This window comes from Balaenoptera acutorostrata, chromosome 3 (genome assembly GCF_949987535.1).
Source record: "Balaenoptera acutorostrata chromosome 3, mBalAcu1.1, whole genome shotgun sequence".
NCBI classification, from domain to species: Eukaryota; Metazoa; Chordata; class Mammalia; order Artiodactyla; family Balaenopteridae; genus Balaenoptera; species Balaenoptera acutorostrata.
The window spans coordinates 84,127,701-84,151,261 of record NC_080066.1 but is presented as its reverse complement, the minus strand read 5'-3'; the positions used below and the strand labels follow the sequence as shown (position 1 = coordinate 84,151,261).

General features: G+C 37.9%; 2 protein-coding genes across 6 annotated transcripts in view; one reads left to right on the top strand and one right to left on the bottom strand.

Moving 5' to 3' along the window:
• Positions 1-23,561, bottom strand: part of MYO5A (myosin VA) — a 206,466-nt gene that overhangs the window by 159,208 nt on the left and 23,697 nt on the right. The window lies entirely within an intron of this gene.
• On the top strand, positions 14,991-15,778 carry LOC103004260 (vesicle-associated membrane protein 7). The gene has a single exon (XM_057542130.1). The coding sequence runs from the start codon at positions 15,096-15,098 to the stop codon at positions 15,756-15,758; it is 663 nt and encodes a 220-aa protein (XP_057398113.1). The 5' UTR covers positions 14,991-15,095; the 3' UTR covers positions 15,759-15,778.

Here is a 23,561-nt window from a genome sequence, read left to right as displayed (position 1 = left end):
CTACTCTCAAAAACACCCAGAAAATAACAACTGTTAAAGAGGATGTGAAGAAATTGGAAACCTTGTGCACTGATGTTGGGAAAATGTAAAATGGTACAGCTGCTGTGGAAAACAAGATGGCAGTTCTTAAAAAAAATAAAACAGAGAATGACATCCAATCCAGCAAATCCACTTCTTGGTATATACCCAAAAGAATTGAAAGCAGGTTTAGAGATATTTGTACACCCATGCTCACAGCAGCATTATACATAATATCCAAAACGTAGAACCAATCCAAGTATCTGTCAACAGATGCATGGGTAAACAAAATGTAGCAGAGTAGTTCCCTCTTATCCATGGGGGATACATTCCAAGACCCCCAGAGGATGCCTGAAACTGTGAATAGTACCAAACTCTTATACACACTATTTTTTTCCTATACATACATACCTATGATAAAGTAACTTATAAATTAGGCACAGTAAGAGAATATCTGAATTGCCAGCATCACTACTCTTGTGCTTTGGGCCATTATTAAGTAAAATAAGGGTGACTTAAACACAAGCACTGTGATACCAGGACAGTTGATCTGAACCAAGAGGGCTACTAAGTAACTAACAGGCGGGATATGCTGGACAAAGGACATCAAATATGATTCACATCCTGGGCAGGAAGGAGCGGGATGGTGCAAGATTTTATCACATTATTCAGAACAGTGCACAATTTAAAACTTATGAAGACTTTTCATATCCAAGAAATCACTGCCAAATCTAATAGCAGGAATTTTCCATTTAATATTTTTGGACTGTGGTTGACCACAGGTAACTGAAGCTGAAAACGAAATTACAGATAAGGGAGGACTACTATATATGCATTTAGCGAAATATTATTCAGCTCTGGAAAGGAAGGAAATCCTGACACATGCTACAACAAGGATGAACCTTGAGGACATCATGCTAAGTGAAATATGCCAGTCACAAAAAAGACAAATACTGTAATTCCCCTTATATGAGATACCCAGAGTAGCCAAATTCATAGACAGAAAGTAGAAGAGTGGTTGCCATGGGGCTGGAAGGAGGAGGGAACAGGGAGCTGTTGTTTAATGTGTACAGAGTTTTAGTTTTGCAAGATGAAAAGTGTTCCAAAGATTAGTTACACAATATGAATGTACTTAATACTGTTGAACTATATACTTACAAATGGTTAAGATGGGAATCTTTATTTTATTAAAAATTAAAAAAATTAAAGTGTACACCTGTATGTTAAATGTTTATTAAATGCCCAAATACATGGTCATTTCAAAAAAGCACATCACCAAAGATGACCTGTGATACCTACATTGGATCCTTGTTGTCAGACTATTCCTATAGAGTTGAAATAAGAGGAACTTAGTAACAGTAATTAGAACTTAGTTACTGAGATACTGAAGGGATCTGTTGCATAGCAAATTAATTTAATGGGTTTACAGATTTTATTAGGTTTCTGATGTTTTCTATTTTAAGTTTTAGGGTCTTCAAAAACAGTAAGATAGACTTTAAGAAAAAACTACATTTCCACCTACATCATAATATCTGGTCCCCATGGCACTGTACCAACCCTAAATCACTAAACAGCTTTAGCTCAGGGAACTCTGCCAGGGCTAGTACCTTAAGACAGATAGTGAACACTGAGCCACGTACTTTCGATTGGATTCTCTAAAGTGCAATGACTCAGGCTCCAAGTGTCAGAAGATGTAGTCTCATGCTAATGAAAACAAAGCTATTTACTGTTGGAACCCCTTTTATCCAAGTACCTCAAAGTGTTTGGCAAACATTAATCAAATAGAAATTAAGGCATAGCCTCAAGACATATGAAGGCACTGGGCTTTCAAGAACTCTTACAAAAAGCCTCTAGGTTCAACTAGCAATTTACAGAGGAACACGTTAAACTACACTATGGCAATATAATCAGCAAAAACCAGACTGTAGGATATTCTATAGGACAAATGACCCAGTTTCTTCAACAAATAAATTTCAAGGAAATAAAAAAAAAAAAAGAAAAAGAAAAGAAAAGAGAGGGAACATATAGATTAAGAGAGACTTAAAAGAAATATCAACCAGTTGTAGTACCAGAACCTTGATTCAATTTATGATACAATTGGAAATGCAAATACCGATTTCACATTTGATGACATTAAAAAAATTTTATGAATTTTTTTGTATAATAATGATATTATGGAGATTGTATGTATGTTTGTGTGTGTGTGTATATATGTGTGTGTGTGTATATATATATATATATATATATATATATATATTTTTTTTTTTTTTTAAGTGCTTGTGTTAGAGATGTTGTGTCAGGGATCCCCAAGACCGCTCCCAGGTTCAGTGATATCCTAGGACGGTTCACAGGACTCAGTCTATACCATACTCATAGCTAAGATTTATTACAGCAAAAGGATACCAAACAAGATCAGCAAAAGGAAAAGGTACATGGGGTGATGTCTACAGGAAACCAGGTGAGAGCTTCCAAGTGTTTTCTCCCAGTGGAGTCATACAGGATGTGCTGAATTTCTCCTAGGAACAAGTTGCGACAATAGGGTCTACAAGAGAAGCTCATTAGAGACTTGGTACCCAAGGTTTTATTGGGGGCTGGTTACAGAGGCCCACTCTGTCTAGCACATTCCAAGATTCCAGACTCCCAGAAGGAAAGCAGGTGTTCAGCATAAATGATATTACTTGTACACAAAGCTTAAGCACAGTGCACCACTATCAGTTAAGACAGTGAGAACCCTCCCAAAATCCAAGTTCCCAGTTGCTAGCCAAGGGCCAAACCTGTAAGCAAGCCTTTCATAGGACAACAGTCAGGCCTAATATGGCAATTCTTTTCTGCACATACTGAAATATTTGGGATGAAATGACAGTACGTCTGGGATTTGCTTCAAAATGATATGGAAGAGCAGAAGTGGGTGGGGGTAGAAGACTGGCCATGAGTTGATATTGTTAAAGATGGAGGATGGGTACCTGGGAACTTATTGTACTGTTTTTTCTACTGTAGTACATGTTTTAGATTTTTCCATGAATGGAAAGCTATTTTGTTTGTTTTTAACCATAGGAGAAAACTCAGAACCATCAACAGGGCTATGGGCATGTGGGGATAAGAACTGAAGCTTGTAGAACCCTTGGGCTGCTACCATGGTTCTAGGGGAGAGAGGTTGTCCCAGGCCACGTGTGAATAGGCTGTGAACCTTGGCACTCAAGAGTCATTTAACATGCTCTGGAAGAAAGGGACAGAAAGAGTAGCCTCTTGTCCAAGGCAAACTATATCTCAAAGCCAAAAGTTTGAGAGTGATTTGACTGTACCCACAGATTAAGTGACCGACAAATGATCTTAAACAGTTTATAGAGTTTTGCAAATCAGATTTATTATACTTTGAGTCATTAATTGCTGAGCCATAAAGTAAATATGTAGCCACTCTTTCCCAAAGCACATTAACAAAGACTGGAGAACGCTTCCATTTTAAAAATGTGTTCTTCAGCACCGAAACATGCTACTCACATAATACTGTACTCAGGAAAACATTAGACTCAGAGCATCTACAACCTTGGCAACAAGTTCCAAACACTAGACATACTGAGCATTCTGACTCATTGCTATACAGCCTCCATAGACCCCATTAAATTTTGGTTTACTTAGCTGGGTATACAGGAGGAAGGGAGAAATATGAGTAAAAGTATATATTTTTTCCTCTGAAACTTAAACTAATCTGATTTTTTTTTCTAAATGTTGAGTTTCTTTAGGAGTTTTTGTTTAAATTCCTCAACTTTTTTTTTTAAAATTTATTTATTTATTATTTATGGCTGTGTTGGGTCTTCATTTCTGTACAAGGGCTTTCTCTAGTTGCGGCGAGCGGAGGCCACTCTTCATTGCGGTGCGCGGGCCTCTCACTATCGCGGCCTCTCTTGTTGCGGAGCACAGGCTCCAGACGCGCAGGCTCAGTAATTGTGGCTCACGGGCCTAGTTGCTCCGCGGCATGTGGGATCTTCCCAGACCAGGGCTCGAACCCGTGTCCCCTGCATTGGCAGGCAGATTCTCAACCACTGCGCCACCAGGGAAGCCCTAAACTAATCTGATTTTAATAATAAATTATTTGTAACAAAAATATAACAAAACCATGTTTTAGCTTGTCTTATATAAGGGTGGAAAGAACAACTAAAAGTCCAAGGTTGAACTACCAGCATAACAAGCTTCGCTGCCTGGCCCCTTGCTCTAACACCCCACGATATGACAGCTCAACCTGTAATAGATGGAGAAGAATGAGGCAGGGAGGACCAGCCCAAACCAGGAATAAAGACTCATACATTTTTCCTGTCTTATATGAAGAAAACATGTGATCACCACTGAGCAGTGCCATTCTTGGTTTCCAAACAAAAAGCATTTTTGACTCATCATCAATGACTCATCATCAATAAAACATTCTCTACTAGTGGGGATGGCGTTTCACTAATCCATCTATACATTATGCAACTGCCAATATGACCAAAACATAAGATGAAATCTCTGGGCTGGGGACCAGAAAAAAGCCTACAGATGGAACAGGGGCCAATGGTCTCCTTAATTCTGTACTAAAGCCCACAGATCTTTCCTGCCAATGGAAAAGCATATCGACTCCGTAAAGCATATCATCATTATTTAGCAGTGGGTTACAAATATACTACAGTATTTAGTCAGAGTTCTCTCCAGATACCTGTTATCAAAACTCAAGTTATTCTGATTAAATAAAAGGTAGAATGTAATCTGTTATCTAAATGCCAAGTTCTGGGCAAATATTAATGATTCTGCTAAATTTATCTAGCTGAGCACTTCAATACCAAGGAAACCAACTATTGCAGAGACTTTTAAATAAATGTTAAGGCTGACAATTACATAGTTCTCAACAATGTCCAATTGGCAATTAGTTTTCCTTATGCTATTTACAAAACCCAATGTTAGCCAGTAATTAGTCACTCTTGAGATCTATGAAAAATATATTTCAGCCTAAAGTACTAAAAAAATTAAATTGACTTATAAAGTGGCTAAAATTCAACTACCTAGAACACTACTAAGAATAAAAGGCAGACATAGCACAGGGAGATCAGCTCAGTGCTTTGTGTCCACTTAGAGGGGTGGGATAGGGAGGGTGGGAGGGAGACACAAGAGGGAAGAGACGTGGGGATATATGTATATGTATAGCTGATTCACTTTGTTATACAACAGAAACTAACACACCATTGTAAAGCAACTATACTCCAATAAAGATGTTAAAAAAAAAAGAATAAAAGGCAAAAATGGCCTCTGAGTGTTCAAAAGAAAAGACATAAAGTCTTTGCATGCCTAGAGCTTTACTTGAAGGAGAATCCCTCAAGTCTTCATTCAAAGACTCTTCATCTAGGTTTATTTTATAATTTTATCTGTTCCAAGTTCATGTCAGTTTAAAGACAGAAAAGTAATGTTGTCTTAACAAACAAACTTGAGTTAACTTAGGCAAGTAAGGAGGATTTTAAGGATATGGGGCCTTAAGAATAGGAACCTTAAGAAGCCTTAAGAATAGGAACAGGGCTTCAGACAGAACTGGAAACAGGACTTGGAAAGTTAATCAGTCCTTCTGAAGTTTCTCATCTCTGCTCCTCTGTGCATATCTGCAACAACTGCTTTCTGGGCCCCACACCTGGTGCAAGATGCCCATCACACATCCTGAGCACCCAGTCTTTCCCTCCTCTGAAAAAGTCCCAGGAAATGGACATGGAATGGTCAACATAGGAAAGGTTGCCACCCCTGGCCTAGTCACATGTGGCTGAAGTAAGAGAGGATGTCAAGTTAAACAAAATGGTTGGGGATAAAAGGAGGTTCATCACAATCTAGGAAGAACTCAAAAGAGTATCCATTGCGAAGGAAGAGAAGCTGCAAAAATTTGGGGAACTAGAGAGTGGCAAAAAGTAAGATTTTATGGCCTCGTAATGAAGAAACCAGGCCCTCTAAAATTTTTGACCTGAAGTAATTGAGTATATGTGCAAATATCCCATATCACCTTAGTAGACTATGAGAGTTCCACTGTACTACTACACGACTAGTCACCTTTATTACGATAGCCCATCACTCAGAAAAGTTTAAATTGTATTCAGTATCCTCTCTTTAGGAAGGAGAGATTATACTTACATGAATGGGACACTTGGTGAAGGACACTAATATACTGTTAATGAAGGTATATAAACTGGTACATTCTTTCTGGAAAGCAGCTTAGCATTATATACACAGTACATTAAAATATTCAGAAGCTTTATCTTTAGGAGTCAATTCTACAAAAATAGTCCAAAACATATAAAAATGTATCTTACAAATATTCATAACAGCATTATTTATAATACCCAAACTATGGAAACACTTAAATGTGTAGCAAAGGTTAAATAATGTCCAAACCACACAATAATCTGAAAAATGAACTATTTTAAATACCAAGTAAAAATGCTTATGTCATAAACAGGGAAAAGAGCTGCACAGAAATACAAATATTTATATTATATATATATATATATATATATATATATATATATATACACACACTATATATATATAATATATTTATATTATATATAAATGTATATTATATATATATTTATATTATATATAATATATAAATATATATAATATATATAATATATATGTATATAATAATCTTGACTATATAAAAAAACATGAATGAAAAAAGCTAGAAAGGGACTGTTGCAGTTTGAGTTCCCCAGGAAGCACAGTGTGAGATGGAGAATAGTGTGCAGGCAGTTTATTAGTGAGCACTCTTGGATCTACAGCTATAGGAGGAAGGAAAGGAAGCACTGGGCAGAGGGAGAAGCTGAACTGCAATGTAGGCACCCCCGCATCAACCAGTCACTGAATGTAGGCTGCCCTAGAAAAGAGTGTGACCTTGGGCAAAATGCCTCTCTTAAGCTGAGAAAATTCCCAACAACCTCACAGCAACTGGGAAAAGTGAGTTGGGAAGTCCTCAAAGATAGATCTGGGCAGTGCGGCATAATATCTACAACAGAGACTATATCCAAAAATTAGCATTGGTTGTCTTTGAGGGGTAGTTTTTAATTTTTTTTTTTTTAATTCTTCACCAGGGTCTTCTGTATTTTCCAAATAAAAAATAAATTACATCCTATTTTTAATAATAGATTCCAGAAAGATTTATAACCAATACACTTATAATAGAAAAATAAATTTTCTTGACAGGAGTAATTATTAGTATAGAGAAAATTAGTTATAAAAAGTATGTACGTATAGCTAAGATTTGGTTTTTTTTTTTTTTTTTTTTACAGAAACTTTTTTAAAAAAATAAATTTATTTATTTATGGCCGCGTTGGGTCTTCGTTGCTGCGCACAGGCTTTCCCTAGTTGCGGCGAGAGAGGGCTATTCTTCGTTGCGGCGCTCAGGCTTCTCATCACAGTGGCTTCTCTTGTTGCGGAGCACGGGCTCTATGCGCACGAGCTTCAGTAGTTGTGGCATGCAGGCTCAGTACTTGTGGCTCATGGGCTCTAGAGCGCAGGCTCAGATGTTGTGGTGCACAGACTTAGTTGCTCCGTGGCATGCGGGATCTTCCCCGGTCAGGGCTCAAACCCATCCCCTGCACTGGCAGGCAGATTCTTAACCACTGCACCACCAGGGAAGTCCCAGGTTTGGTTATTTTTTAAATTTAAACAAATTCAAATTTATCTCTAAGAAACATTATTATTAAAAAATGTAAAAACAACCTTTTCATAAATAGACCATAAAATGAATACTAGCCAAAATTAGGTTTTCACTTTGTATACCGTATAACAAATTATAAAACTATTAGGAAAAACTAATCAGTCTTTAAAAACGGAAAGCTATTTTAGGATTTACTTCATACCCACACATGCACATATACTGGGTTATATATGTGTTTGGAATGATTGATAAGATATCTGAAATAAAATTTTCATAAACTGTTACTTTACCTACCAGAAAGTTTCTTTAAAATAACTCCCCCCAAAAAGTTTATATCATACCATCTGAATAATTCCTGCATCTACATAACAAAAGTACTTATAACATACACTTACAAGATAGCTTAGCAAAGGACGTTTGGTTCTAGATATGATGGATAACGTGTATCAGACTGGTGTTCTCAATGAGAACAATTAAGAAAGATGGATAAAATGCAAAAACAAACAAACAAAACAGCAGATTAAAGGTGTTTGAGAGCAACCAAAAAAATCATGATTTGAGGGGGTCAAGTTCCCAGAAAGAAGGGAAATACACTGAGGTGAGCTCTACATTTGCTACTACTTTTTTTTCCTCAGGTCATTTACCAAGTCACCTTATGGGGTATGGAAGCTGAGCAGAGAGTATTAGCCTAGAACTTGATAGTCTCACTGTTCTAAAAAGACAAAAACTAGCTGAACCAGGAGGCTTGAACTCCAAGACTGGAGGGGGCCAGAATCTTAGAGAAAAACAGGTGGTCTCAGTTGTTCACAATTTCCCTTTGGAGCATTTTGTCAATTTCTAAACTGTAGATGTGCAGGGAAAGTGGCTGAGAAACCAAGCAGAAAGCAACCATTAAGAAGCTAAACAGGGCTTCCCTGGTGGCGCAGTGGTTGAGAATCTGCCTGCTAATGCAGGGGACACGGGTTCGAGCCCTGTTCTGGGAGGATCCCACATGCCACGGAGCAGCTGGGCCCGTGAGCCACAACTACTGAGCCTGCGCGTCTGGAGCCTGTGCCCTGCAACAGGAGGGGCCGCGATAGTGAAAGGCCCGCGCACCGTGATGAAGAGCGGTCCCCGCACCGCGATGAAGAGTGGCCCCCGCTTGCCGCAACTAGAGAAAGCCCTCGCACGAACCGAAGACCCAACACAGCCAAAAATAAATAAATAAACAAATAAATAAATAAATAAAAGGAATTATTCTCATGGCCTATCCAAATTTAAAAAAAAAAAAAAAAAAAAGAAGCTAAACAGCTAAGTAGAAATTCTGGCAACTCGAGAGGTGAGGAAACAAAAATTGGAGTTCAGGTCCAGAAGGAATAAAGGTCTGGTGACTATATCCCAGTTTTTAGTTGAGATCCTTAAAACATCATATGTAAGGTTATGGCCAACTGAAAACTGATTGCCCTTACAAAGCCTGAAACACAGTAAAACCTCTCAATCCCTAATTAGACAAGGTTACCAGTCTGGCTGCCAGAAGAAAATTAAATCATTTCTGGAAGTTATCATCCAGAGCCTCTATAATTTTTCATATAGAATGTCTCCATTCAATGAAAAAGTAGCAGGCATGACAGGAAAAAAGACTAAATGACCAAAATCCGAGAGAACAAACAACAGAAAAGGAGTCACAGGTGACTCAGATATTGGAGTGATCAAGCACACACTTTTTAAAAAAACTATGATTAAAAGTCAAGTTCACAGATACAGAGAACAAACTGGCAACTACCAGAGGCAGGGAGTAGGAAGTGGGCAAAACAGGTGAAGGGGGTCAAAAATTACAAACTTCCATTTACAAATAAATCAGTCATGGGGATGTAATGTATAGCATGGTGACTATAATTAATAATACTGTATTTCATGTGAGAAAGTTGCTAAGAGAGTACATCTTAAAAGTCCTCATCACAAGACAAAAAAATTTTAACTCTGTATGGTGATGGATGTTAACTAGATTTACTGTGGTGATCATTTTGCAATGTATACAAATATCAAATCATGTTGTATACCTGAAACTAACAAATGTTATTTGTCAGTTATACCTCAATAAATGATTAATATATTTTAAAATATGCAAATAATTAGTAATTTTACCAGAGAGCTTGAATATTTTTAAAAGGCAAGTGGAACCTTTAGAACTGAAAAATATAATAACTAAAATTAAGAATTCAGTAGATGGGTTAGACACAGCAGAAGAGAGGATGTGTGAGGTGAAAGATAGCTCAGTAGAAAATAATCATATTGAACCAAAAAATAGAAAAAACAAAGTAATAGATAAAAGAGGATCAGGGACATATGGAATGTAGTGGAAAAGTCTAACTTATATGCAATTGAGCTCCAGAAGGACAGAGAAAATAACATTTGAAGAGATACCTGTCAAACATTTTCCAAAACTGATGAAAAACATTAAGCCATAACAAAAAGCTCTAACGACCCATAACAGAATAAATGAAAAGATAACTGTATGTGGATAGGTCATAGTAAAACTGCTGAAAACTAAAAACAAAGAGAAAAGCCTTAAAAGCAGCTAGTGGCAGGTGGAATGGGGGGATGGGATGGCAAGTCTCAACAAATTTCAAAGCACATACACAGATAACAGGATTATGTTAATTGTCAACAGCGGGATTTTACTACAAATCAGTAGCAGAAAGATAACTAGAAAACTGCCACATTTTTGGAAATAAAACAATATATTTGTAAATACCCAAGAGTCAGAGAGAAACTCTGAAGGGAAATAAAACCATTTTAAACTGAATGATAATTTAAAAATCAACCACAAAAACCAGAAGAATATAGCCAAAGTGGTGCTTTGAGGGAAATTTATGCCTTTAAATCATATATTACAAAAGAAGGAAGGCTGAAAAATCAATGTCTAAGCATCTATCCCAAGACACTAAAAAAAGAATAACAAATTAAACTCAAAGAAAGTAGATGAAAGAAAATAACAAACACAAGAATAATCAACAAACTAGAAAATAACTGTATAATAAAGAAAAATCCGAGTCAAAAGTTAATTATTTGAAAATACTAATGAATTTATTAGACACTAGCTTTGTACAGACTTTATGTAAACAATTCCCTATTGTTGGACATGTACATTGTCTCCAGTTGGATACAGTATTCCACAGCACAGAAATTACCATCTTTGTAGTATTCATTCACACTTATTTCCTTAAAACAAATTCTTACATATACATTACTGTCAGCTTAAAAGGCATAACAAATTCTAAGGCTTTTGATGCATATATCGCTAAACTGCCCCATAGAAGGATTAAACCAAGTTTACTCACACTAGCAGGTTATGATAGGTTTTATATCCCTAAATAAGTAAAATTTAAAAAAAATTATCAGTTTGATAAAAAAATAATATCTCATTACCTTAATTTGCATTTCTTCAGTTACTTAAGAAACAACTTAAATAACTTCTCAATGTTTATAGGCTATTTAAGTTTCATCTTTTGTGAACTGCCTATTTGTGTTGTCTACTTTACTACTAGGATGTTAGTCTTTCTTATGGATTTCATTACTTTTTTATATATTAAGGATACTGAGGCCTTAATCAAAGAATTGAAAATATTTTTCTGTTCTACCAGTTTCCCAATTAATGTCACTTAAAGCATTTGTTTTGTTGTTGTTGTAGAGAAGTTTAAATTGTTAAAATTCTTGTTAATTTTTCCCTTTATGGTTTGTCTTTCATTTGATGTTTAGAAACACTAGTCCTATACCAAGATTACTATCTAAAAAATCACCTGTATTAACTCCTAATGGAAAAGCATGGGTAAATATTTGATGAATCTCTGCAAATGTCTTGTTGGCCCAGGAATGCAGTCTAAAATTCTATAAAGCATATCAAAGGTAAAATATCACCTTAGATTCTTACTAACATTGGAGATACTATTGGATCAGAGGCTTTGTGGGGCTGAGCCAGGGTAAGGCAAAATTGTAATGTAACAGATTATTTTTAGTGGCCCAAAGTATCTCCTTCTTCCTTTGCCCATTTTACTATTGAAGCAGCTTTTCCTTGAGCCTTAGCTCCAGATATGTCCTCCAGCTTCCTGTCTCATTCTCACTGAAGAAAGGACTGATACTTGCTCACCATGAGACATTATACATATTTATGCTCGGAAAAGAACAACTTGCAAAGAGAATACCTAGGAATAGGTTTAGAAGGGAAGATTCTGAAGCATTAATGGGCTTTATTTATTATTTTTAACTGCGGTAAAGTACACATAAAATTTACCATCTTCACCATTTTAAAATATACAGCTCAGTAGTTATTAAGTGCATTCACATTGTTGTGCTACCATCACCACCATCCATTCACAGAACATTTTCATCTTCCAAAACTGAAACTCTGTGCCCATTAAACAATAACTCTCCATTCCTCCCTTCCCTCAGCTGCTGTCAACTACCATTTTACTTTCTGTCTCTGTGAATTTGACTGCTCATACCTCATATAAGTAGAATCATACAGTATTTATCATTTTGTGATTGGTTTATTTCACTTGCCCTAATGCCCTCAAGGTTCATCTGAGTTGTAGCTTGTGTTAGAATTTCCTTCCTTTTTAAAGCTGAGTAATATTCTGTTGTATATATATACAACAACCATCTGTTGCTGGACACTTAGGTTCCTTCCATCTTTTTGGATATTATGAATAATGCTGCCATGAACACAGGTGTACAAATATCTCTGTGAGACCCTGCTTTCAATTCTTTGGGTATATAACCATAAGCAGAATTGCTGGATTGGATGGCAATTCTATGTTAATTTTTTGAGCAGCTGTCTTACAGTTTTCTATAGTGGACACACTATTTTACATCCTCACCAACAGTGCACAAGGGTTCCAATTTCTCCACATCCTCCCCAACACTTCTTATTTTCTGTTTTTTTGCGAGTAGGCATCCTGATGAGTGTGAGGTGGTATCTCATTGTGGTTTTTATTTGCATTTCCCTAATGGTTAATGATGTTCAACACGTTTCATGGGCTTACTGGCTATTTGTACGTATTTGGAGAAATGTCTATTCAAGTCCCTTGCCCATTTTTTTTTTTAATTTTATTTATTTATTTATTTATTTATGGTTGTGTTGGGTCTACGTTTCTGTGCGAGGGCTTTCTCTACTTGCGGCAAGCGGGGGCCACTCTTCATCGCGGTGCGCGGGCCCCTCACTATCGCGGCCTCTCTTGTTGTGGAGCACAGGCTCCAGACGCGCAGGCTCAGTAATTGTGGCTCACGGGCCCAGTTGCTCCGCGGCATGTGGGATCTTCCCAGACCAGGGCTCGAACCCGTCTCCCCTGCATTGGCAGGCAGACTCTCAACCACTGCGCCACCAGGGAAACCCCACCTTTGCCCATTTTTTAAGCTGTTTGTCTGTTGTTGACTTGTGGGAGTTCTTGATGGATTTTCTTTTATTTGTAGCATCTCTCAGAACTCTTCAGATGACCCTGAATAGGCAGCCTTCCTCTTTTTCCCCTGTCCCCTGGAAAATGTTCTTAGTTCATGCCTAATCTAAGATGCCAATTCCAAGGCTAAAAGAGTATCAGGAGTGAGACGTCTCATTTCTGAAGGCATCAAACATTTTAGATATATTATAAATTATTTTAGTATATTATATATATTATTCACACATGTATACACTGTCAAGGAACTTTCCTTAACTCAAAAAAAAGTTTCTTTGAAACATCTTTGTTTATACTACTTAAAGAAAGAAAAGATTTGTTTTTTTCTCATTACAAAAAAGTATGCTGATTACAAAAATCCAAGTATTATAGATATAGATAAATTAGAAAGTGAAGGTCTCCCATAATCACACCTCTAGAAATAACTGCTTTCAATAATCTCAACAGTCTAGTATAAATTCTTCCAGAACGTAGGCATACACAAGCACACATATGTGCACACATATATACATACTACACTTTTTTTTTTGACTTAACAATATATCCTGGACATCTATCTATATCAATACAAAACGTTAATTATCTTTTTTAATAGCAGTCAAGAAAATATCTATATACATAAACTAAAATTGAATTTTAAAAAATTCACAAGACAAATAGACTCTAATAAGATGAAAAGCACTTCAGAGTCTATTAACAACAGAGTGAGGAGAAAATGGAAAGTGCAGCCTGTGATTACACTGTATCACTTATACGTAAGATCTAAATCTAATACTGCTGCTGTTGCACCCCTCCATATCTGCCTACAGTGCTTTTACAAATTCCTTCTCACTCTGTACCAGAAACAAGGCTGCATCTACAGAAATGTGTGATCAGTAAGGCCAGTCATGTCCCAAACGTATAGTGAGAGAAGAGAGAGACTGTCAAGCTTGATGATCAACAAATGAACATGAATAGGAGTTTGCAGGTGCCAGCCTCCATTTAAATTATAATTCTCGGACTTCCCTGGTGGTGCAGTGGTTAAGAATCCGCCTGCCAATGTGGGGGACGTGGGTTCGAGCTCTGGTCCGGGAAGATCCCACATGGCAGCGGAGCAACTAAGCGCCACAACTACTGAGCCTGCGCTCTAGAGCCCGCGAGCCACAACTACTGAGCCTGTGTGCCACAACTACTGAAGCCCACGCACCTAGAGCCCGAGCTCCACAACAAGAGAAGCCACGGCAATGAGAAGCCCGCGCACCACAGTGAGGAGTAGCCCCCACTCGCCCCAGCTAGAGAAAGCCCGCACATAGAAACGAAGACCCAACACAGCCAAAAATCAATTAATTAATTTTTAAAAATTTATTTTTTTATTTTTTTTTTTTTTTTTATTTATTTTTTTTTTTTATTCTTTTTGGCTGTGTTGGGTCTTCGGTTCGTGCGAGGGCTTTCTCCAGTTGCGGCAAGCGGGGGCCACTCTTCATCGCGGTGCGGGGACCGCTCTTCATCGCGGTGCGCGGGCCTCTCTCTATCGCGGCCCCTCCCGTCGCGGGGCACAGGCTCCAGACGCGCAGGCTCAGCAATTGTGGCTCACGGGCCCAGCTGCTCCGTGGCATGTGGGATCTTCCCAGACCAGGGCTCGAACCCGTGTCCCCTGCATTAGCAGGCAGATTCTCAACCACTGCGCCACCAGGGAAGCCCCTAAAAATTTATTTTTAAATTAAAAAAAATAAAGTATGATTCTCTCTTTGTGCCATTGGTAAAAAAAATATTTTGGTTTGTTTCTTTAGTTACACAAAAAATTAGTCTTCCTTTATGATTAACTTTTAAAAAGATGCTCATAAGAGGCATTCCCTTGGGAGTCTCAGCAAATGACAAAAATTTAAGTAAGAGCGGGCGTCCCGTCCAGCCTCCTCCGGGAGCAAGCAGTTGGCGACCCCGCGCTAACCCGCGCAACTCTTTCCCGATCCCCGAGTTCTCACACGGTGTCCGGACAGATCGAAGCCATGGCCATTCTTTTTGCTGTTGTTGCCAGGGGAACCACTATCCTTGCCAAACATGCTTGGTGTGGAGGCAACTTCCTGGAAGTGACAGAGCAGATTCTGGCTAAGATACCTTCTGAAAATAACAAGCTAACGTACTCACACGGCAATTATTTGTTTCATTACATCTGCCAAGACAGGATTGTATATCTTTGTATCACTGATGATGATTTTGAGCGTTCCCGAGCCTTTAATTTTCTGAATGAGATAAAAAAGAGGTTCCAGACTACGTATGGTTCAAGAGCACAAACAGCGCTCCCATATGCCATGAATAGTGAGTTCTCAAGTGTCTTGGCTGCACAGCTGAAGCATCACTCCGAGAATAAAGGCCTAGATAAAGTGATGGAGACTCAAGCCCAAGTGGATGAACTTAAAGGAATCATGGTCAGAAACATAGATCTGGTAGCTCAGCGAGGCGAAAGATTGGAATTATTGATAGATAAAACAGAAAATCTCGTGGATTCGTCTGTCACCTTCAAAACAACCAGCAGAAATCTTGCCCGAGCCATGTGTATGAAGAATCTCAAGCTCACAATCATCATCATCATCATATCAGTCGTATTCATCTATATTATTGTGTCACCACTCTGTGGTGGATTTACATGGCCAAGCTGTGTGAAGAAATAAAAAAGTTATCATTAACCAAGGATACGAGAGAACAAGGAGTTAAAAGCAATCCGTGTGATTCAAGCCTTTTAATACTGACAGATGGTGTCTGCCAGTCTCTTCAACCCTCTTCTTTCTCTCTTTTTTTTTTAATATTCTTCTATGCCTCCAGATTTATCATTGTCCTATCAACCAATTTATTCCAGTGCACTTCAGACTGAACCATTTATTGCAGCAGTAGCCTTAAAAAGGCATTTTGTTTCTTTGGTTTGTTAACTAGTGTCATCTACTTATAGATACATTTTTGTTTATAACTGCACAAAGCTATCACCAAGGTAGAAACCACCTGTCTTATGAGCTGTCTACTGAAATTATGGATGACCTTTGTGCACACAAAAGTTCAAGAGACAGATAGTATTGCTAACACCTTGTCTTAATGTCTTTTGATTTTGAAGGGTTTTAAGTGCTTGAAAATAAAATACTTGGAAAATTGTTGTTATTTGGGGAATTGTAATTAATTGTTGGTATTTCTAGGAGCCCAAGCAGGTAAAGTATTAAACATTTTATCTCAGTCAGATGGGGAACGTTTTGCTAGCCTGTTAGAAGCAACAGAATTATCCTTGTCTGCCTATTATTAACTTTTAGGAAGAAAGTTTTGATCATTCACAAACCTCGCAGAGCTTGATATCCTCTGTTTCCCCATTGCAGTTGATTTGAGAAGACGGTGGTTTAAATATTGTTGAAGGTTGTGGTTTTTTACATATTCCTTTTTCTTTGGTGGATATTTAGGGCAATTGTATAGATAATAGAATGGGTAGTGGAGGGAGTGGGGAGACACATTCCTCTGGCTCACCAAAGAAAAAGAAGAGAACCACAGTGGAAAAGCCCAAACTGAATATAGTCAGCAATCAACTCCAGGGTTTGGGTTTGACTGGTGTTGAATAGTAGTTTGAGCATCCTTTGTGGTTAATAAGTTCTTTAATCTGCCTAGTTTTGAAGAATTCTTTTGGGAAACTTGAGAGTAGACAGTATGATACATAGAAACAGTACAAGACATTTTAGCTAACATCCATGTAACTGCAGTGTGAAAAAAACTGGAGTGTAATCATACTGCTTTGGCTACTCTGGCATCTGTTAGCTAGTGTGTACTTCTGGTGTGTATCTGAAAGGACAGCATTTGCTGCCCTAGATCTAATTGCATTTATTTATCAATAAATGCCAGTAAATGGAAATTATATTACATTTGACTATTTTCCCAATGAAAGAACAAATTGGTCTGTAAAACCTAGTCACCTGTTTAGCCTAATCATGTGCCTTGAATATTTGTGTGTCACATAATCTGGCACCTGCTACCTGTTCTTCCATCTATACCTTTCAATTCATGCTGATTCGTTTATTTGACATATTTTCAACCCCCTGGAACTCTTTTCCTGGTGATCATGTATAGTGCAAATGTTTTTTCAGTCCTCTTTATCAACACTAATGCCTTTTAATTACATCAGCATTTCCTATTGGAAAACACATTTGTTCCATGAAAACATTTGGCATTCCTTAATAATAATTTCCAAATGTCTTTAATCCAAAGAAAAAGACTTAAAGCTTATTTCCCTTTCTTATACACACCTGAATAAAAATGATGTGCATGTTTTAGGGATAAATTACTTAACCATCCCTTGATCTATTTATGTATAAGAATGCTTTTTAAAGCACATATCTTGTTTTAAATGATGCACAAACTGAAGGCATTAATAAAATTTAAGAGTAATAAAAAAAAAAAAAAAAAAATTTAAGTAAGAGCAATTCCTCAGTGGAAAATGTTACTACCGTGTTCATCTATGATATGGTCAAATTTTCTTAATTTTCTAACTACTTTTCTCCACAAGAGTTCTCTTTATTTTCTCACCTGTATTCCCTTCCTTGCCTACCTCTACTTTAAATTTTCATACCAAACAGACAGACTTACCAAACGTCTTAACACCGTTGGATAATCTAAAATTTAAAGCATTGAGTTAAGCGTATGTTTGGTATGGCTTCACCATAAACTTCATGTAAGAGTTGAGAGACCAAGTGGAAATGAACCCCAGAGTTGAAGGAGCTTTGAATGCTCGCCAGGAATTCTTCTAGGGCTTCAGCAGCTGCTGCGGCTGCTGCTGCCGCTTTGCCTTTTTAATATCTTGTTCTCCTCTTCCCCCAGTGGAATTCAAGAACATGGAACTACAGGACAGCCTAGGGGCAACCCTGGCTGGAAGACTGGTATGGTCTTTACACACTCATCTTTTAACTGATGTCTTCCACCCACTCATTTTCTCTCATATCCAGCTTTTCCCTTATTATTGACACTTCAGTCCTTGCCCCTGTCATGTTCAGGTGGCTAAGCCTGAGGAAAGCAAGACTTTAAAAAGCCACAGGTAATGTGGGAAAGGACTCACAAGGGTAGCCAGAGAACCTATAAATTATGACTAAGACTAGTTTATTTGACATTCCTGCTGATATTTTGCAATGTCAAAAGCTTGAAGAGAATTCATCTTTCGCCTCTTGGATTCTGTCATATTCCCATGTTATTTATGCATAAATTTGTACAAATTTGTATTTGTACAAATTTTTTAAAATCTCCCAAATTTATATTAATTTTATTCACATTAAAGCTGCTACGTCTTAAGTTGGGAATGCTTTCAACTACAAGGAACAGAAAAGTCTGACTAAATAGCTTAAACCACTAAGACTTTAATAATGTATGAAGAGTCCAGAGAAGGTTACCTCAGGGTTGTTCTGACAGCTCAGTAATATCTCTAAGAACCCAGACTCCATCTTTCTGCTGTTGCCACCTCCGCTTGTTAACTTTCCATTCTCAGGCTTGTTATCTCATGATTGCAATTTTGCTGCCACAAGTCCGTACATCATATTCCACACTTATGAATGCAAGAAAGAAGCTATGCAACCAAACTGTTCTCTTGATGCTGTTCCTTTTATCTGAAAAGCAATCCCCACCCCCCCCAACCCCCACAGAGGCCCTCCAGAAGATTTCTGATTATATCACATTAACCAAAACTGAATCACACAGCTAGCTCTAACTACAACGAAAGTTAGAAAAAGGAGTATCTGTCTTTCAAACCTTTACACTGGCAAGAGAAACAGGGTTGGGACTAGCTCTTGAGATTTAACCAGTAGTTTATGACACATGTCTATATTATTCATAAAGTGCTAGTTATGCTGGCTAATTACAGCTGGGTGCAGGACCTTTAAGAGCCCTGGTTTAGAATAAGTTCCTCTTTCTGGCAGAAAAAAAAAGGTTGAGAATGCTGATGAAGGAGACATTAAAAAGGGCCTGGTGTGAAAGCTACAGCTATGTCAGATGGTGCTGACAATGTTGAATTGTAGATAGATTATAACTGAAAGCGTATTTCTAGCCAAGTCCTCTCTAGAATGAAGGGAGAATTGTATTAGTGTATATAACTTATGTCTTGAAACCTTCTAGAAGCTTTAAAAGCATGATAAGTAGAGAACTATCTAGGGCTATGATTTCTCTTTTAACAAAATGAATTCTTACAAATCATCTGAAATAGACAAGCCAATAATACCAGCTGAAGAGTTAATATTAATGGGCTCCATTATGATGGGCCAAGTACTGAGCTAAGTGCTTTACCTATATACTTATATATAAAGCCTCCGAGCTGCCCTGTGAGTGGGTACATTTACTATTTGCCTTATAGTCACACAGGAAGAAGCTCAACATAACACTGGACACCATACTTTTAACTATGTCACGTTACTGAACAAATACTATTTGTTCTCAGTATTTCCCGTTCACTTTATGTATTTGTTATTTAATTCATTCAGATTCATAAAGCTTAACTCTTGTTTATATATTTAAATAGCCTTTTCTCTACTTCCTTTTCATAGTGTATCTGATTCACACAAATCCTAAAGTGGCGAAGCTGTTTCAATCACATCACATCTTTGCAAAACGTAGAGTCAAATAATCCAAACGTTTTGTAGCTAGTTTGAGAAAGCTTAGATAAAAACTACAACTAACCTGACAAAACAACCAACCAAAAAAAAAGATAACACAACACAATGTACAAACAAAAGTAGAAACATAACTATATCTCTATTAGCCCTGTTTGTTCTGACCCCTCCTCCATTTCATCTGCTCTTGAGTGTGCTACCTCTATAGCACAATGGCCAATATTACTCGTAGATGAGTCATTGGTTTCCTGAGTTATTGGGCTGTTTCCTTTCCCAGACATAACAATGCTTGCCCCACACATACATGGTAACACATATTTGGGCAAGCATACCCAAATCTCTCAGTCTCAAACCATCCTTTCCTCAGCTTTTTTTTACATTTCTATGGTATGTATGTATGTATATATTTTTCTTTACATCTTTGTTATTACGCTACCAAAAATGCAGCTCTGGAACACACATAAAATCTTGAACATGTTTTCAACAACACAACAAAATCTAGATCTTTTTATCTGTTAAAAAAACTGCAAACCACATGTTATATGTTAATTTCCTCTTATTCTCTTTTTACCTACTATTAAAGTTAGAAGCAGATTAAACTTTCTAGTTTGCTCAAAGGTAGTGTCCTCAAAGGATAGGTCACAGGATGGAAGCTTCTACTGATTATAAGATGTTGGGTTGGAAAACCAAGATAATCAATCGAATGGGAAAAGATCCTCCTACTTATCTCTCAACCTGGTTTTCCCTAACTCTGGCTTTCTCAGTCCAATAATCCCTCTTTCCTTAACTATTTGGAAGACAAAGAAAGAACCTTATAATAGCAAGATCAGCTGATAGAAACAATGACGGGAACACACATAGCCTCTTCTTCCCTCCAACAACCCAGCAGGCAACCTGACCTGGTATTTGCCACCCTACTTGTACACACAAATGTTTGCTTGCTAGGTCAGCTGTATTTAAACTAAAATATGACAGATATAAATAAAACAATAAAATAGAGGCCATTTTTAGATTCTGACAAAGCCTAAGTTCATGAACTGCTCTCTTGAAAACTGTCACTGAAGGCAAAAAGAGAGCCTCAAGAGAAAATAAGAGAAAATTACTACATGGCCTGAATGATTCATGTTGAAATCACAACCACCAAATGAGGACTGTAAGATGCATCAATAGCTTAAAATGGTCTCAAGTGAACAATCTGTGCCATTCTCCTTCTCTAGTCCTTGTGGGGGTAGAGGGGGGGACGAGCAGAAAAAAAAAGCTCTAAGGTCTTTTAATGAGACTGTATTCCATTAATTATTCGAGGCAGTTTTTGTTTCACTGGAATTAATTAACATGACCCTTCTTCTTTAAGCTCCAGCTGCATCTGATGTTACTATGCTATGACAGTGAAGAATGAAAACCAAAGGACAACTGGCTACTTATGGAATTAAAGTGGAAGGCATGCACAGAGGTAGTTCTGGTGCTCTGGCTGAGACTCTGTGTCTATGTATTGACCACATTCTGAATAAACTCAACCTATATACTTTCTTATAAAACCTTAATTGCTGCCCAATAGAAGCAGTTTGCAAGCTGGAATCAGGTGTAGTGAAACTATTTTACCCATATATATTTTACAATAATTAATTTGGCCTCTACTCATTCAGACTTATTAAATGTCACCAGCCTATGATAGTTACCTTAGAAAATCCTGAAAAATAACCAATAGATACACAACCCAAATAAGAATACAGGAGATGTTTAACCTTAAGAAAAACATTATTTTAAGAATCTAGGTTTAATGTACAGAATGGCATAGATTACAACTGACTCTTACAGATTTGTTAAATTGGTACTAACGTTCTTTTAAATGACCCCACCACGTAGATTTTCATAAACTCAAATGAGACAGCCCAATCCTTACTCTAATCAGTTAAATTGCATGCTACACGTTTTGTCCAGATCCTTGTTAAACACACCATAGTGGAAGTCCTGGCTCTGAGAGACAAACTGGACCTTGAGGACTCCAGCAGGCAATGACCGAGGAGGCAACTTTGCACGGTCCGCAAATTATTCCAATTTTCCTGAGTATGAGGCACTGTTCCAGACTCAGAAAACTCTTGGACCCAAAGAGGGGCCACCTCTGCCCCCAGGGGACTGAACATCTTCTGAAGAACCAGGCCCTAAGAACCCCTGGCCAGTTTCCCAGACATACTTCAGTTGGAAGCTCATTGTAAGAAACATGTATTTACAGTATTTGTAAACCAGGGGGGCCTATTTGAAATACATTAACAAAAAGACTCCTTTCCAGGGTTTTCAAGATCTCATGTCTCGGGCTTCCCTGGTGGCGCAGTGGTTGAGAATCTGCCTGCTAATGCAGGAGTCACGGGTTCGAGCCCTGGTCTGGGAAGATCCCACATGCCACGGAGCAGCTGGGCCCGTGAGCCACAATTGCTGAGCCTGCGCGTCTGGAGCCTGTGCCCCGCGACGGGAGGGGCCGCGCGATAGAGAAAGGCCCGCGCACCGCGATGAAGAGCGGTCCCCGCACCGCGATGAAGAGTGGCCCCCGCTTGCCGCAACTGGAGAAAGCCCTCGCACGAACCGAAGACCCAACACAGTCAAAAATAAATAAATTAATTAATTAATTAATTAAAAAAAAAAAAAAAAAAGAATACTTTAAAAAAAAAAAAAAAAAAAAAAAAAAAACCTTAAAAAAAAAAAAAAAAAAAAAAAAAAAAGATCTCATGTCTCATGGATTATTTCCCAAGTAACTTAGTAAATGTGTTTTTTTTTTTAATAACTGCCTCTGCTATATTTCTTGCCCCTCTAGCCTAAGTCAACTTTTTCATTTCTAAAGCCAACAGTTTCTGAGCAACCAGGCTAATCTGCCATTAAATATGGATGCAGGAGCTTGACACATCCCAAATAGCTTTTACCAGTCAGAGATAGTCTCCTCGACTAACAAGAATAGGCAGGTATGTAAATGTGTTCATTATAATACAACTTATCCTACTGTGTGGTTTCCAAAATACTGGAGAAGGAAGGGATCCACTGTCTTCTCAGGTTGGAGCTAACCTACAGCTTGATCGCCTTGGCACTCTGATTAATAATCTTGATCTATCTAACTCTGTAGTCTGGAGAATTTCCTTCTAGAGGGCTGTTGTGGCTGACACACTCTGAGACCAAATATGCAGTTATATTTAAGGACTTATTCCTGAGTGCTTTGATATTCCTGTATTCTTTTTAGTCCTTCTAAGCTCTAACTAGATTAATCTTCTTAATATTGATATGATAATCACCAAGTTTCTGTACCAATATTGTTATTATAGAAAAATGGAATGTTTTGTAATTATAGTCAGATTCATTAACAACTACAATTGGTTTCTTTTTAAAGGAACACACAAAGGCTTTTGGTTCTCTTCAGTTAAATTGTCAAAAAATTGGACGTACTTATCACAGGGGATTGGATGAATAACATATGAGTAATTCATGCAATATAATACTCTGAAGCATTAAAAACACAGTGTAGAAGAGTATGTATTGGTACAGGAAAATGTTCACATGTACTCCTTGGAGAAATAAAAAATCTTGCTACAAAATAGTATGCACAAAATAAATCATTTTGCTAAAGAAAATATACACAGGAAAATGAACAGACTTACATCAAATATTAAAAGTATCTAAGGATAGGCTTCCCTGGTGGCGCAGAGGTTCAGAGTCTGCCTGCCGATGCAGGGGACGTGGGTTCGAGCCCTGGTCCGGGAAGATCCCACATGCCGCGGAGCAATTGGGCCCGTGAGCCACAGATACTGAGCCTGCGCGTCTGGAGCCTGTGCTCCGCAACGGGAGAGGCCACGATGGTGAGAGGCCCACGCATAGCAA